Raw genomic sequence first — 17208 nt, forward strand, 5'->3', positions numbered from 1 at the left:
AGACCCCTCTATTTATTGAGAATTATTTAAACCCTTAAAAGATATATATTATGTCACACGATAATTGCCATATCATTTATCTAGAACTCCATATTTCATTTAATTAATTAAAGTATTAATTAATTAACTACAGATCCTGTAATTTTCTTGTGTCATCACTTGCTTATTTTTGTCGTTGCGTGTAATCCAAAAGTACTCTATTATGAATAATAATACTACCAACAGTTGTGACAATGGACACTATATCCCAACATATATGACATATAGTTTTTTTTATGCCTAATGACTTATGTGGTTGTAGTTCCTCAATATATAGTGTAGTCGTATTTATTTGTAGATCTGAGCTCCCGTTTGTATGTTTAAATTGTTTAGAGAGTAGATTTGATAGATTGTTTATGGTAGTTGAGAAAGGCATTCTTCTAGCGGTTTTTGTTCTACTTTTATCATTTATATATTTTGAACTTAAACATTGCATCGAAATTGTTTATTATGTTGTTCTTTATATTCCACATGTCAAATTTGGGTGTTATATCCTCACAAATGGGTATATGTGTATGCCGTAGGGGTATGGTGGACCCTATTGCTTTAATATTTTTATAAATAAAAGAAAAAATATAAAAGATGTTAAAAATGGTATAACAATATCTTCATGAGACTAACCATGCACAAAATTGAAACCATATGCATAAATCCATGTGATGAAAAAGAGCTAGAGAAGAAACCAAAAATACGAAAAACCACATTGACAGTATTTGTTGTCAATTAAAGTGTATAATACAAGTTTGACGTGAATCAAATATATAAAACTTTCATGTTTTAGACTAGTGATGCAAAGTAAAAAACTTTTTAAAACTTTATCCATAATTTTTAATAAACCGTAAGACCAAATTTTTAATTTACTTTATTTTTTAAGTTGGATTAACTTAAACACCTGCCCTTCAGACTCTATGTCGTGGACAAAAGCCAAGTCATCAAAGGTGGATAGAGTTACAAACCGGTAATTATATATTAGATTAAAAGTATGTTCCTTTGAGAACAATATCTTTTTTTGATTGGTGAATTTTTTTTTTATATTTTTTATTTAAGAAGACCCTAAGGCTACGTGTTATGTTGCCTTGCTCCTTGTCCTTCCACGTTTCATCCACCGCCTCAAAAGGTTAATACGTTTTTCCCACGCACTGATGATCCTTCACGTATATTTCTTCTCTTTCCCACTGATATACCCAATACTTTTTTCCACCGCCTCTGCTCATGGATCCTTCTCGAATGAGATGGCCATAAAACCCCTATCTTCAAAATATGTTTTGCCTTTCTCCTCCTAACCTCGACGACCCTGTTCAACATCTTCACAAACCCTTTGTCTCCGTCTCCGCTTACAGTTCAACACCACGAGGAGCAGGAGGGATCCCGGAAAGCTCGAATTTTCCGAGCAGGTTGTTGTCTTTAGTTCGAGTTCTTTCACCTTCGTAAACCTGAATCAAAACGTCCGGTTGATTATCCGAATAAGTAGAGAACACCTGCTCTTTCTTGATCGGAATTGTGGTGTTTCTGGGTATCAACACCGTCATAACACCACCAGCGGTTTCAAGCCCTAGAGACAGAGCGGTGACATCGAGAAGAAGAAGATCCTGAACTTTTTCGTTTCCTTCGCCGCTTAAAATGACCGCCTGAACTGCAGCACCATAAGCCATCGCTTCATCTGGGTTGATGCTCTTACAGAGATCTTTCTCGTTGAAAAAATCCTGCAACAGTTGTTGAACTTTAGGGATCCGGGTCGACCCACCCACAAGAACCACGTCGTGGACGTTGCTCTTGTCCATCTTCGCGTCTCTTAAACACTTCTCAACTGGATCCATACACTTTCTGAACAAATCCATGTTCAACTCTTCGAATCTTGCACGGGTGATTGTCGAGTAGAAATCGATTCCTTCATATAGAGAATCAATTTCGATTACCTTACCAAGATACCAACTACATGATACTTCCAACATATCAACTACTGCTTGCAAATACCAGGTGCGCATCCGTTTTCTTTTCCCACCTGCGATTACAGACCTTTTACAGTACCTTTCATGATTTCTCCTCTCTCTGGCGTAGAAAGATGTTAAATCATGTTTTGGTGTGCATTTCTACAACATCAAAGAGGTTAGTCAATTTAATTCTATTGCACACAAACTGATTCTTAAGAAAAAAATATGATATATGATGTGGAATGCATAATACACTTCCTTCGAATTTTGGTTTCAGTTTTGAGAAGGCATAGTGATATTTTTTTTTACAGTTTTTACTTTGAAATTTTACTTAAGAAAAGAACTTTTAGATTTTTTTTTGGAGTTTCACATTTATATTCACCCAGAAAGTCAACTGATGTTGCAACTAATTATGATGGTGCGCTTCAGGTATGTCTTCATCGCGTTACAAAAACTTTAAGTTGTCAAATATATAATATTTTTCTCATACTTTTCTTATATGGTTACAATTTTCAAGTTATTTCATATTTTGGGAGCATTTGGGTGTGTTTGGTTCGTATAATGGTATGTTTCTATGCATTTAATTGATTTCCTATTGATATTGCAGTAAGAACCGTTAAGCAAAGAAGCAATTTCTCCAATGGCAGATTCTTGCTCAACACAAGTAGCACTCAGGAAATCAGATTATCCTCTTTTCTCTATTTATCGGCAATCGGGACAAATAGGTCTGTGTTTCGATCATTTTTTCAGTTTTGTTTAAGTATCAGTAATTAGTTATTTAATATATGGCAATGTAGAAGAAGGTAAAGTTGAAGTTTTAGTCACTTTTATCATAATCTTTTCCAATTATAGAATCACTAATCTTGGATAATGATGTAAAACACGTAATGGAGATGAGGCCCAATGGATATTTTGGCAACAGATGGACTGGGATAGCAAAAGTGGCTCCAGGCAGGTAGATAAAAGCATCTACTTCATAAGCCAATTTTGCATTAAGAATTTAATTATAAGTTTATAATTAAGGTTGTGTTTCTTTTTTGACTTAATGTGTAATAAACTTAATCCTTACAAATGTATGAAAATATTGCAACCTCAAAAGGTTTTCATGTTTGTATCTATGTCCCTGTCCCTGCAAATTTGTAAAGTATATACCATCTTTATGTTGGTGTTTTAACTGTTATGTTGTGTTATCCTCTGTTATTTTCCACCTCTGTTGATGCATACTATTTCAATATATATTGGTTTATCATCTGTAATGGACAAAAATCAAAAGGGTAAAGTAAGCAAGATATTTGCATGTAGTGTTTAATTTATTATGGAAAAGATCACATCTTGGTGCCTTTAAAAGACCTAATTATAAATAATTTGTGCAGAAAAAAAATATCAGATTTATGTTTGGTTTACCTGACAAAATTTATGCTGCTGTCAATCTTTTTCCTTGGGCCAATTTCTGGGTAAGTTACAAATTTTCTTGCATATGGTACCAAATTTTGTTTATCTTTCATCTGTATATGCATGTGGCAAGCGAGAAATGGAGCATTTAATATATTTTTGGTCAATTACCCCTTAATTTGAACTAATTCAACTGTTTCATGTTAGGTGCAGAATATCCAAAGAATTGATTAGAATGTATTGGTGTTGAAGACTTGAAGTAAGATTATTGGTATTGGTCTATCAACTCTTATATTCCTAATTTGATTGAGTGACACTGTTTTGTATCAGTGTTGAGTGAGTATATATAAGTGGAAATTTGTTTTTCTTTATAATATACCCACTTAAATATATTATGATGCTAAACTGGGATGTAGGAAATGTAATTTACCTTTCTACCCTCTCTATCATCTGGCAAAACTGTTGGGTTGTCATTCTACAATTAACGTCTTTGTTGTTTTGGCTTTGTGAAATTTTGTATTTACATAAACAATCTGTTGTTGGGAAGCTTCCTTTTCATGTGAAACAACACTGATTGGATTCTCGGATGGACAACTATATTTACTTCAGGACAAAGAGATAGAAGAGGGGAAGATCATTGGAAAGATGTGGAGAACAAAACTCATCATAGTTTCATTTATTTTGGAATTTGTTCTTCAAAAATTGTTTAAATGACCAATAAAGGGGTTGTTTTCCTATTTTGTAATATCTACTCTTAAATGCAATCCAGTTTCGCATATAACTGTATTATGTTTACCCATTGAAACAATAAACAAAACCCCTCCTGATCCATGCAAAATTGCATCCTTCCCTAGTTTAGACTAATTTGCAAAGGTAAAAAAATGGTTTTATTGTTACAAAAAAAATCATTAGTGGCTTTTTCAAGGAAAAAGCATTTTCCCTAATTTAGATGTTCCATTTTATTTAATTTCCTTGGTATCAAAAATTCAATACTTAAAATCATTTGACTTATTAATGGTGACGATTCAAATCCATCAACGAAGAGCCATTTTCCGACACACTTTTCGCACCAGCCTCCGCCACCACTTTTGCCGATCGGAACCCCCTCCACCATACTCTCCACCGTCGAGTTCCATCCACTATGTGTCAGAAAACCACCGATTGCAGAATGGTCTAACACCTCCTCTTGCGGAACCCATGTTGTAATGAACCCTCTCCGGTTAGTTTCACCGACAGGATTCCCCCGAACTTTACTCTCATCATAGTCTCCGGTGACCGAACCAGGCCGTTTCAGGAACATGAAAGGGTATCCACTGTTCACTAATCCATGCCAGATTTCAACGAATTGGTCTACTGTCATCGTTGCCATGATTCCGATGCTAACATAAACTACAGATTTGTTAATACAGAAGTATACAATCAACAAAGTAATTGAAATAAAACGAACTAAATTAAGATATATTTAATATACAAGAATCAATTTACAGAAAACATACTTGTTTGATGATTACACAGAAATATAATCACGAAATTATAGAGATTGAGGCCTGCCTTGCAGTGTCCTAAGACAGAAATTTCCCTGGTAGAGATCTGTGAAGAGGATACAACAATCAACCAAGATCTTCTCTTGATTCTGACGAAATTCACTATGTTCCCTTCATTGTATGTGGAATACGAATTTATATGAGGAATATTTGTATGGTTTTTCTGAACCCGAAATCTGTTCTTTGGTGATCTATTTATAGGTATAGATTGACTGTTTTTCCCTCCAAAAACTGTTAACCGAAAATAACTGTCAAAACAGTTAAAACGAATTTAACAGATTTTTTAATAGATAATAAAAGTCAAAATCGGAATGAATATATATATATATATATATATATATATATATATATATATATATATATATATATATATATATATATATATATTAATCTAAGTCTTTCAAGACCATTTTGACTAGCCCAATCACCAAATCCAACCCGATCCCTCTAGTCCAAGCCTTTGATCTAATTAGTAAACAACTAGTAGGAGGCTTTTTAAGGGAGTATAAGGTTCCTCTTTCTTCCAATGTGGGACAAGTCCCATAGAGAGAGTTTTCCATTTAACAAAGTTCCAACAATACCCCACATTTTCTATTCAAACTCCAAGAATACCCCACATTTGAATAGAAAATAAGTGAACTTTGATATTCAAATAAGGGAAGTAAGATATGACATGCATCTGAATAGGTGTTGTAAAACTTGAACCTTTCATAGTGAGTATTACTTGGATCTACTTTGTGGGTTAACCACTTTTTATAGTAGAATCGAAAACAAGAAGTATCACACATATCATATCTAAGCATAGATCATTTCTTACCGTTGTGTTCGTTTCGGTCGTGAACAATCCTTTCTTCATGAGACTTTTAGAGAGCTTAGCCATATCAGCTCCCAAAGATGCGACCTCACATCCATCTCACATAGGTAATGCTAATCTGGAACAATCCGTACTATTCCACTATAAAAGCTATCAACATTATTAAGAATAAAGAATTCATCCCTATATCATCAGCGGAAAAACACAAAATAAATATCATAGGAGTGAGCATACCTTTGTGTTAGTGCTTCTTTGAGTCTTCCCCAACTAGTTTTCCTATTGAACCTAGACCATGGGATCGCCAATGTTGCTAGGTTAGGTTTCCACCAGGTGGTGACTCATTGTGTTGGCTTTAAGCCCATTCCCCTCGATGTGAAGAGAACTTGCTCTCTACTAAGGCCTTTTGTCAGGGGATCAACTATATTTTCCTTTGACTTTATGTAACTAATGGAAATGATTCCATTCTTCAGCAATTCTCTTATGGTAATATGTATGCGCCTAATGTGTCTCGACTTGCCATTGTATATATGACTTTGTGCTCTAGTAAGAGCAGCCATACTATCACAATGTATGCCAATGGCAGTAACAGGTTGAGGCCATAGAGGAATACCTTCTAGGAAGCTTTTAAGCCATTCAGCTTCTTCAGCAGCTTTGTCTAAAGCAACAAACTCTGCTTCCATTGTCGAACGAGTATTTACAGTTTGCTTAGATGATTTCCTAGAGATAGCAGCTCCACCAAGAGTGAACACATATCCACTTGTGGATTTTGCCTCTGAAGTATTGGAAATCCAATTTGCATCACAATACCCTTCAAGAACAGGAGGATATTTCAGGTAATGCAGTCCATAATTCATAGTATGCTTTAAATGTCTAAGCACTCTCACTAATGCATACCAATGATCTTTCCCAGGATTATGGGAGTAACGACTCAATCTACTTACACTATAAGCCAAGTCCGGTCTAGTACAATTCATAATATGCATTAAGCTACCAAGAACTTGAGTATATTCTAACTGAGCTACACTATCACCTTTATTCTTCTTAAGATGACTTGAAGGATCAAAAGGGGTGACTACCAGCTTGTCATCATAGTGTCCAAACTTCTTAAGTACACTTTCAATATAATGGGACTGAGTAAGAGTATAACCATCTGATCTTCTTTGAACTCTTACACCAAGGATCACATCTACTACTCCCAAGTCCTTCATGGAAAAGGAGGAGTGTAGCATTTTCTTGGTTTGATTGATCACATCCAAATTAGTACCCATTATAAGCATATCATCCACATACAAGCATATGATGACACAAGCATTCTTGTATTGTTTGACATAAACACATTTATCACATTCATTAATTCTAAATCCATTAGAGAGTAATGCGTTGTCAAACTTCTCATGCCATTGCTTTAGAGCCTGTTTTAGTCCATAAAATGATCTAACTAACTTACAAACTTTGTTTTCTTGACCCTTAACCACAAACCCTTCAGGTTGGTTCATATATATCTCTTCATCTATTTCACCATACAAGAAGGCAGTTTTCACATCCATTTGGTGTATTTCCAAATTGTGAATGGCTGCAATTGCTACTAATGTGCGAATTGATGTAATTCTTGTAACAGGTGAATAGGTGTCAAAGAAGTCTTAACCCTATTTTTGACGATACCCTTTAGCTACTAAATGAGCTTTGTACTTCTCAATGGTACCATCAGGTCTAAACTTCTTCTTGAATATCCATTTATGCCCAATTGGTTTTTGCCTAGGTGGCAAATCTACCAATTTCCAAGTGTTATTCTGCACAATGGAATCAATCTCACTTTTTATTGCCTCTTTCCAAAAGGGAGCTTCAGACGAATCCATAGCATCCTTGTAGGTTTGTGGTTCCTTATTCACTACATAGGTCATGTAATCAGGTCCAAAATCTTTGGCTATTTTGCCCCGTTTGCTTCTTCTGGGTTCTAAGTTCTCTTCTTGAACCTTAGAAGAACTCTCTTCATTTGATTGTAAACTTTTGTCTAGAATGGTATCATTTAGTCCATCATCTAGAGGTCTTTTCCTAGAGCAGGTTACCTCTTTCCCTTTATCCTTAAAAGGAAAAATATTTTCAAAGAATTCAGCCTCTGCTGATTCCATGATGGTTTGGTTATGGATATCATCAAAATGTGATTTAAACACAAGAAACCTATACGCTGCACTATTCATGGCAGGGCCAAGATAGATGCAATCTATGGTTTTTGGTCCAAGTTTAGTCCTCTTAGGAAGAGGTACTTGTACCTTAGCAAGGCAACCCCACACTTTCATCCTTTTATAAGAGGGTAACCTCCCTTTCCACAGATGATAGGGTGATTTATCACTCTTTTTATGAGGAATTCTATTAAGTATTGAATTTGCTGCAAGACATGCTTCTCCCCACAGATTATGTGGTGCTCCAGAAGTAATTAACATTGAATTAATCATGTTTTTCAATGTTCTATTCTTTCTTTCTGCCACTCCATTTTGTTGAGGAGTATATGGAGCAGTTGTTTGATGTATAATACCATTTAAAGAACAAAATTCAGCAAAGTCTTTGGATTCATATTCTCCTCCTCGATCAGACCTTAGAATTTTGATCTTTTTGTCAAGTTGATTTTCAACTTCAGGCTTGTAATTCTTAAAATAATTCAAGGCTTCATCTTTGGTATTTAACAAATAAATATAACAATACTTGTTGCAATCATCAATAAAAGATATATAATAATTCTTTCCTCCTCTTGTAGGCGTTGCTCTAAAATCACATAAATCAGAGTGGATTAAGCCAAGTATTTCATTAGATTTTTCAACTGATTTATGAGGATGTTGTGAAAATTTTGATTCTACACAAACCTCACATTTTATGTTTTTATCTAATGAACATTTTGGTAACATGCCAAGTTTTGCCATTCTTTGAATAGAACGAAAATTGACATGTCCCAAACGAGAATGCCACAAAATTGAAGGATCATGCATATACATAGAAGAGGGGCTAGTAGTGCCCACTATTGCACTAGCATTAACATTGGTTACATCATTGTTTGGTGTTTCAACACCATAGTACAAAGGTAAGACACTGACTTTGAAGAGACCCTCACTAAGGTATCCCTTTCCAACATACACCCCACCCTTGGTGAGAAAAAACTTAACAGAGTCAAATACAAGTTTAAAACCTTTGTTACTAAGAATAGGACCAGAAATCAAATTCTTAGTAATGTCAGAAACATGCAAAACATCACTTAAAATGAGCACTTTTTCAGAAGTCAGTTGCAGCTTCACTTTTCCCTTTCCTTCAACTTTTGCAGTAGAGCCATTCCCAATAAACATTGGTTCAGAATCCGAGACTTTTTGGTATGTAGAAAAAATGGTTCGGGATTTGCAAATGTGCCTTGTGGCTCCAGTATCAATCCACCAATCCACACAATTGCTAACCATGTTGGTTTGAATCACAGCAACAAACTGATTTGGTGATTCAACCATGTTGGCTTGACCAGAATTTCCTCCACCAGAATTACCACCATTGTTTCCATTGTTCCCTCCATTGTTTCCTCCTTGACCCCTCGTGAATATGCAATCTTTGGCCTTGTGTCCAATTTTGCCACAAACATAGCATGGACCAAAATTCTTCTTGTTAGGGCCATGATTTTTGCCATCTTTGGAAGAGTTTTTGGAGCCTTGCTTCCCTTTCTTGTTGTTGTGCTTTGTCCTTGAAGTACTTGCTTCTCCAACAAAGTTTGCACTTGGTTCCAAGAAATTTGCATCTGCCTTCTCATTCAATCTGTTATCTTCTTCCACATGAATTCTCAACACAAGTTGCTCAAAACTCATGTCATCAGTTAAGTGCTTAAGATATAATTTGAAATTCTTCCAAGAAGGAGGAAGTTTTTCAATGATTGAACCAACAAGAAAGTTAGAGTTTATACCCATACCTTCAACTTCAAGATCATGTGCAATGACTTGAATTTCCTCCACTTGTTCGGGAGTTGCAAATGTGCCTTGTGGCTCCAGTTTCAATCCACCAATCCACACAATTGCTAACCATGTTGGTTTGAATCACAGCAACAAACTGATTTGGTGATTCAACCACGTTGGCTTGACCAGAATTTCCTCTACCAGAATTACCACCATTGTTTCCATTGTTCCCCCCATTGTTTCCTCCATTGTTTCCTCCTTGACCCCTCCTGAATTTGCAATCTTTGGCCTTGTGTCCAATTTTGCCACAAACATAGCATGGAGCAGAATTCTTCTTGAAATTCTTCTTGTTAGGGCCATGATTTTTGCCATCTTTGGAAAAGTTTTTGGAGCCTTGCTTCCCTTTCTTGTTGTTGTGATTTGTCCTTGAAGTACTTTCTTCTCCAACAAAGTTTACACTTGGTTCCAAGGAATTTGCATCTGCCTTCTCATTTAATCTGTTATCTTCTTCCACACGAATTCTCAACACAAGTTGCTCAAAACTCATGTCATTAGTTAAGTGCTTAAGATATAATTTGAAATTCTTCCAAGAAGTAGGAAGTTTTTCAATGATTGAACCAACAAGAAAGTTATAGTTTATACCCATACCTTCAACTTCAAGATCATGTGCAATGACTTGAATTTCCTCCACTTGTTTGAGGACAGATTTGGTATCCACCATCTTGAAATTCATGAACTTTCCAATCACGAATTTCTTGGAACATGTCACTTCTGTTTTGTATTTCTTTTCCAGTGATTCCCATATCTCTCTTGCAGTAGTCATGGTAGAGTAGATATCATACAGAGAACCATCCAGGGCATTTAGAATATAATTTCTGCAATTATATTCATTTGTGTTCCAAGTTTCCACTGCCCTTTGATGTTCTGCCAATTGGGCTTCACTGGGTGGTGTTGTTCCTTCTGCAGTGGTTATACCAGTAGGAGGAGAGGGATAATCATCAGTGAGAACATTGGAAACATGAAGAGTTGTTAGATAAAACAACATCTTCTGTTGCCATCTCCGAAAATCTGAGCCTTTGAATTTCTCAGGCTTTTCCACATGTGTTTTGATGATGGAATTTTGATCCATTCTTCACTCTTTGATTTCTGTCTTAGATTGTTAATACAGAAGTATACAATCAACAAAGTAATTGAAATAAAACGAACTAAACTCAGATATATTTAATATACAAGAATCAATTTACAGAAAACATACTTGTTTGATGATTACACAGAAATATAATCATGAAATTGTAGAGATTGAGGCCTGCCTTGCAGTGTCCTAAAACAGAAATTTCCCTGGTAGGGATCTGTCAAGAGGATACAACAATCAACCAAGATCTTCTCTTGATTCTGACGAAATTCACTATGTTCCCTTCATTGTATGTGGAATACGAATTTATATGAGGTATATTTTTATGGTTTTTCTGAACCCGAAATCTGTTCTTTGGAGATCTATTTATAGATATAGATTGACTGTTTTTCCCTCCAAAAACTGTTAACCGAAAATAACTGTCAAAACAGTTAAAACGAATTTAACAAATTTTTTAATAAATAATAAAAGTCAAAATCAGAATTAATATATATATATATATATATATATATATATATATATATATATATATATAATAATGTAACTAGTCAATGAGACCCCAAGAGCCCCAAGGCCCAAGGCCAATCTTTTGACCATTAAATATATATATATATATATATATATATATATATATATATATATATATATATATATATTAATCTAAGTCTTTCAAGACCATTTTGACTAGCCCAATCACCAAATCCAACCCAATCCCTCTAGTCCAAGCCTTTGATCTAATTAGTAAACAACTAGTAGGAGGCTTTTTAAGGGAGTATAAGGTTCCTCTTTCTTCCAATGTGGGACAAGTCCCATAGAGGGAGTTTTCCATTTAACAAAGTTCCAACAATACCCCACATTTTCTATTCAAACTCCAAGAATACCCCACATTTGAATAGAAAATAAGTGAACTTTGATATTGAAATAAGGGAAGTAAGATATGACATGCATCTGAATAGGTGTTGTAAAACTTTAACCTTTCATAGTGAGTACTACTTGGATCTACTTTGTGGGTAGTGAACTAGATTCTTGAACTAACCACTTTTTATAGTAGAATCGAAAACAAGAAGTATAAAACATATCATAGCTAAGCATAGATCATTTCTTACCGTTGTGTTCGTTTCGGTCGTGAACAATCCTTTCTTCATGAGACTTTTAGAGAGCTTAGCCATATCAGCTCCCAAATATGCGACCTCACATCCATCTCACATAGGTAATGCTAATCTGGAACAATCCGTACTATTCCACTATAAAAGCTATCAGCATTATTAAGAATAAAGAATTCATCCCTATATCATCAGCGGAAAAACAGAAAATAAATATCATAGGAGTGAGCATACCTTTGTGTTAGCGCTTCTTTGAGTCTTCCCCAACTAGTTTTCCTATTGAACCTAGACCATGGGATCGCCAATGTTGCTAGGTTAGGTTTCCGCCAGGTGGTGACTCATTGTGTTGGCTTTAAGCCCATTCCCCTCGATGTGAAGAGAACTTGCTCTCTACTAAGGCCTTTTGTCTAGGGATCAACTATATTTTCCTTTGACTTTATGTAACTAAAGGAAATGATTCCATTCTTCAGCAAGTCTCTTATGGTAATATGTTTGCGCCTAATGTGTCTCGACTTGCCATTGTATATATGACTTTGTGCTCTAGTAAGAGCAGCCATACTATCACAATGTATGCCAATGGCAATAACAGGTTGAGGCCACAGAGGAATACCTTCTAGGAAGCTTTTAAGCCATTCAACTTCTTCAGCAGCTTTGTCTAAAGCAACAAACTATGCTTCCATTGTAGAACGAGTATTCACAGTTTGCTTAGATGATTTCCAAGAGATAGCAGCTCCACCAAGAGTGAACACATATCCACTTGTGGATTTTGCCTCTGAAGTATTGGAAATCCAATTTGCATCAAAATAACCTTCAAGAACTGGAGGATATTTCATGTAGTGCAGTCCATAATTCATTGTATGCTTTAAATATCTAAGCACTCTCACTAATACATACCAATGATCTTTCCCAGCATTGTGGGAGTAACGGCTCAATCTACTTACACTATAAGCCAAATTCGGTCTAGTACAATTCATAATATACATTAAGCTACCAAGAACTTGAGTATATTCTAACTGAGCTACATTATCACCTTTATTCTTCTTAAGATGACTTGAAGGATCAAAAGGGGTGATTACCGGCTTGTCATCATAGTGTCCAAACTTCTTAAGTACACTTTCAATATAATGGGACTGAGTAAGAGTATAACCATCTGATCTTCTTTGAACTCTTACACCAAGGATCACATCTACTACTCCCAAGTCCTTCATGGAAAAGGAGGAGTGTAGCATTTTCTTGGTTTGATTGATCACATCCAAATTAGTACCCATTATAAGCATATCATCCACATACAAGCATATGATGACACAAGCATTCTTGTATTGTTTGACATAAACACATTTATCACATTCATTAATTCTAAATCCATTAGAGAGTAATGTGTTGTCAAACTTCTCATGCCATTGCTTTGGAGCCTGTTTTAGTCCATAAAGTGATCTAACTAACTTACAAACTTTGTTTTCTTGACCCTTAACCACAAACCCTTCAGGTTGGTTCATATATATCTCTTCATCTAGTTCACCATACAAGAAGGCAGTTTTCATATCCATTTGGTGTATTTCCAAATTGTGAATGGCTGCAATTGCTACTAATGTGCGAATTGATGTAATTCTTGTAACAGGTGAATAGGTGTCAAAGAAGTCTTGACCCTATTTTTGATGATACAATTTAGCTACTAAACGAGCTTTGTACTTCTCAATGGTACCATCAGGTCTAAACTTCTTCTTGAATATCCATTTATGCCCAATTGGTTTTTTCCTAGGTGGCAAATCTACCAATTTCCAAGTGTTATTCTGCACAATGGAATCAATCTCACTTTTTATTGCCTCTTTCCAAAAGGGAGCTTCAGACGAATCCATAGCATCCTTGTAGGTTTGTGGTTCCTTATTCACTACATAGGTCATGTAATCAGGTCCAAAATCTTTGGCTATTTTGCCCCGTTTGCTTCTTCTGGGTTCTAAGTTCTCTTCTTGAACCTTAGAAGAACTCTCTTCATTTGATTGTAAACTTTTGTCTAGAATGGTATCATTTAGTCCATCATCTAGAGGTCTTTTCCTAGAGCAGGTTACCTCTTTCCCTTTATCCTTAAAAGGAAAAATATTTTCAAAGAATTCAGCCTCTGCTGATTCCATGATGGTTTGGTTATGGATATCATCAAAATGTGATTTAAACACAAGAAACCTATACGCTGCACTATTCATGGCAGGGCCAAGATAGATGCAATCTATGGTTTTTGGTCCAAGTTTAGTCCTCTTAGGAAGAGGTACTTGTACCTTAGCAAGGCAACCCCACACTTTCATCCTTTTATAAGAGGGTAACCTCCCTTTCCACAGATGATAGGGTGATTTATCACTCTTTTTATGAGGAATTCTATTAAGTATTGAATTTGCTGCAAGACATGCTTCTCCCCACAGATTATGTGGTGCTCCAGAAGTAATTAACATTGAATTAATCATGTTTTTCAATGTTCTATTCTTTCTTTCTGCCACTCCATTTTGTTGAGGAGTATATGGAGCAGTTGTTTGATGTATAATACCATTTAAAGAACAAAATTCAGCAAAGTCTTTGGATTCATATTCTCCTCCTCGATCAGACCTTAGAATTTTGATCTTTTTGTCAAGTTGATTTTCAACTTCAGGCTTGTAATTCTTAAAATAATTCAAGGCTTCATCTTTGGTATTTAACAAATAAATATAACAATACTTGTTGCAATCATCAATAAAAGATATATAATAATTCTTTCCTCCTCTTGTAGGCGTTGCTCTAAAATCACATAAATCAGAGTGGATTAAGCCAAGTATTTCATTAGATTTTTCAACTGATTTATGAGGATGTTGTGAAAATTTTGATTCTACACAAACCTCACATTTTATGTTTTTATCTAATGAACATTTTGGTAACATGCCAAGTTTTGCCATTCTTTGAATAGAACGAAAATTGACATGTCCCAAACGAGAATGCCACAAAATTGAAGGATCATGCATATACATAGAAGAGGGGCTAGTAGTGCCCACTATTGCACTAGCATTAACATTGGTTACATCATTGTTTGGTGTTTCAACACCATAGTACAAAGGTAAGACACTGACTTTGAAGAGACCCTCACTAAGGTATCCCTTTCCAACATACACCCCACCCTTGGTGAGAACAAACTTATCAGAGTCAAATACAAGTTTGAAACCTTTGTTACTAAAAATACGACCAGAAATCAAATTCTTAGTAATTTCAGGAACATGCAAAACATCACTTAAAATCAGTTCTTTTTCAGAAGTCAGTTGCAGCTTCACTTTTCCCTTTCCTTGAACTTTTGTAGTAGAGCCATTCCCCATAAACATTGGTTCAGAATCCGAGACTTTCTGGTATGTAGAAAAAATGGTTTGGGAGTTGCAAATGTGCCTTGTGGCTCCAGTATCAATCCACCAATCCACACAATTGCTAACCATGTTGGTTTGAATCACAACAACAAACTGATTTGGTGATTCAACTATGTTGGCTTGACCAGAATTTCCTCCACCAGAATTACCACCATTGTTTCCATTGTTCCCCCTATGTTTCCTCCATTGTTTCCTCCTTGACCCATCCTGAATCTGCAATCTTTGGCCTTGTGTCCAATTTTGCCACAAACATAGCATGGACCAAAATTCTTCTTGAAATTCTTCTTGTTAGGGCCATGATTTTTGCCATCTTTGGAAGAGTTTTTGGAGACTTGATTCCCTTTCTTGTTGTTGTGTTTTGTCCTTGAAGTACTTGCTTCTCCAACAAAGTTTGCACTTGGTTCCAAGGAATTTGCATCTGCCTTCTCATTCAATCTGTTATCTTCTTCCACACGAATTCTCAACACAAGTTGCTCCAAACTCATGTCATCAGTTAAGTGCTTATGATATAATTTAAAATTCTTCCAAGAAGGAGGAAGTTTTTCAATGATTGAACCAACAAGAAAGTTAGAGTTTATACCTATACCTTCAACTTCAAGATCATGTGCAATGACTTGAATTTCCTCCACTTGTTTGAGGACAGATTTGGTATCCACCATCTTGAAATTCATGAACTTTCCAATCACGAATTTCTTGGAACATGCCACATCTATTTTGTATTTCTTTTCCAGTGATTCCCATATCTCTCTTGTAGTAGTCACGGTAGAGTAGATATCATAGAGAGAATCATCCATGGCATTCAGAATATAATTTCTGCAATTATATTCATTTGTATTCCAAGTTTCCACTGCCCTTTGATGTTCTGCCAATTGGGCTTCACTGGGTGGTGTTGTTCCTTTTGCAGTGGTTATACCGGTAGGAGGAGAGGGAGAATCGTCAGTGAGAACATTAGAAACATGAAGAGTTGTTAGATAAAACAACATCTTCTGTTGCCATCTCCGAAAATCTGAGCCTTTGAATTTCTCAGGCTTTTCCACATGTGTTTTGATGATGGAAGTTTGATCCATTCTTCACTCTTTGATTTTTGTCTTAGATTGTTAATATAGAAGTATACAATCAACAAAGTAATTGAAATAAAACGAACTAAATTCAGATATATTTAATATACAAGAATCAATTTACAGAAAACATACTTGTTTGATGATTACACAGAAATATAATCACGAAATTGTAGAGATTGAGGCCTGCCTTGCAGTGTCCTAAGACAGAAATTTCCCTGGTAGGGGTCAAGAGGATACAACAATCAACCAAGATATTCTCTTGATTCTGACGAAATTCACTATGTTCCCTTCATTGTATGTAGAATACGAATTTATATGAGGAATATTTGTATGGTTTTTTTAAACCCGAAATATGTTCTTTGGTGATCTATTTATAGGTATAGATTGACTGTTTTTCCCTCCAAAAACTGTTAACCGAAAATAACTGTCAAAACAGTTAAAACGAATTTAACAGATTTTTTAATAGATAATAAAAGTCAAAATCGGAAGTAATAGATATATATATATATATATATATATATATATATATATATATATATATATATATATATATATATATATATATATATATAATAATAATAATAATAATAATAATAATAATAATAATAATAATAATAATAATGTAACTAGTCAATGAGACCCCAAGAGCCCCAAGGCCCAAGGCCAATCTTTTGACCATTAAATATATATATATATATATATATATATATATATATATATATATATATATATATATATATTAATCTAAGTCTTTCAAGACCATTTTGACTAGCCCAGTCACCAAATCCAACCCAATCCCTCTAGTCCAAGCCTTTGATCTAATTTGTAAACAACTAGTAGGAGGCTTTTTAAGAGTATAAGGTTCCTCTTTCTTCCAATGTGGGACAAGTCCCATAGAGAGAGT

The 17208-nt window shown here is 35.1% G+C and overlaps 3 protein-coding genes across 9 annotated transcripts; 1 reads left to right on the plus strand and 2 right to left on the minus strand.

Moving 5' to 3' along the window:
- Positions 1 to 1140: 1140 nt before the first annotated feature.
- On the plus strand, positions 1141 to 4143 carry LOC145159432 (uncharacterized). Of its 7 annotated transcripts, XM_079078422.1 has the most exons (7): positions 1141 to 2016; positions 2098 to 2145; positions 2357 to 2399; positions 2578 to 2695; positions 2823 to 2925; positions 3344 to 3424; positions 3570 to 4143. In XM_079078422.1, exons 4-7 carry the CDS (start codon positions 2611 to 2613, stop codon positions 3610 to 3612), a joined length of 312 nt encoding a protein of 103 aa, XP_078934548.1. In that variant the 5' UTR covers positions 1141 to 2016; positions 2098 to 2145; positions 2357 to 2399; positions 2578 to 2610; the 3' UTR covers positions 3613 to 4143. The 7 variants fall into 7 exon arrangements, with proteins under 7 accessions (XP_078934548.1, XP_078934550.1, XP_078934552.1 ...); XM_079078419.1 differs by lacking the exon at positions 2357 to 2399 and having other exon boundaries at positions 1142 to 2016; XM_079078424.1 differs by having other exon boundaries at positions 1141 to 2695; positions 3576 to 3633; positions 3910 to 4143.
- On the minus strand, positions 1374 to 2024 carry LOC145157717 (heat shock cognate 70 kDa protein 2-like). Its single transcript, XM_079076717.1, has one exon. The coding sequence runs from the start codon at positions 2022 to 2024 to the stop codon at positions 1374 to 1376; it is 651 nt and encodes a 216-aa protein (XP_078932843.1).
- An 11210-nt stretch (positions 4144 to 15353) lies between the features above and the next one.
- Positions 15354 to 16310, minus strand: LOC145157718 (uncharacterized). The gene has a single exon (XM_079076718.1). The coding sequence runs from the start codon at positions 16308 to 16310 to the stop codon at positions 15354 to 15356; it is 957 nt and encodes a 318-aa protein (XP_078932844.1).
- Positions 16311 to 17208: the final 898 nt, after the last annotated feature.

The sequence above is a fragment of the Lactuca virosa genome, chromosome 2, assembly GCF_052849685.1.
Source record: "Lactuca virosa cultivar CGN04683 chromosome 2, Lactuca_virosa_CGN04683_v6, whole genome shotgun sequence".
NCBI classification, from domain to species: Eukaryota; Viridiplantae; Streptophyta; class Magnoliopsida; order Asterales; family Asteraceae; genus Lactuca; species Lactuca virosa.

Bases quoted from the DNA above. Each gene is read 5' to 3' on its own strand.
- LOC145157718 (XM_079076718.1), bottom strand. From the start codon at position 16,310: ATGGATCAAACTTCCATCATCAAAACACATGTGGAAAAGCCTGAGAAA.
- LOC145159432 (XM_079078422.1), top strand. From the start codon at position 2,611: ATGGCAGATTCTTGCTCAACACAAGTAGCACTCAGGAAATCAGATTAT. The intron at 2,696-2,822 runs GTCTGTGTTTCG...TTCCAATTATAG, and splicing joins TCGGCAATCGGGACAAATAG to AATCACTAATCTTGGATAAT. The intron at 2,926-3,343 runs GTAGATAAAAGC...TAATTTGTGCAG, and splicing joins GCAAAAGTGGCTCCAGGCAG to AAAAAAAATATCAGATTTAT.
- LOC145157717 (XM_079076717.1), bottom strand. From the start codon at position 2,024: ATGCGCACCTGGTATTTGCAAGCAGTAGTTGATATGTTGGAAGTATCA.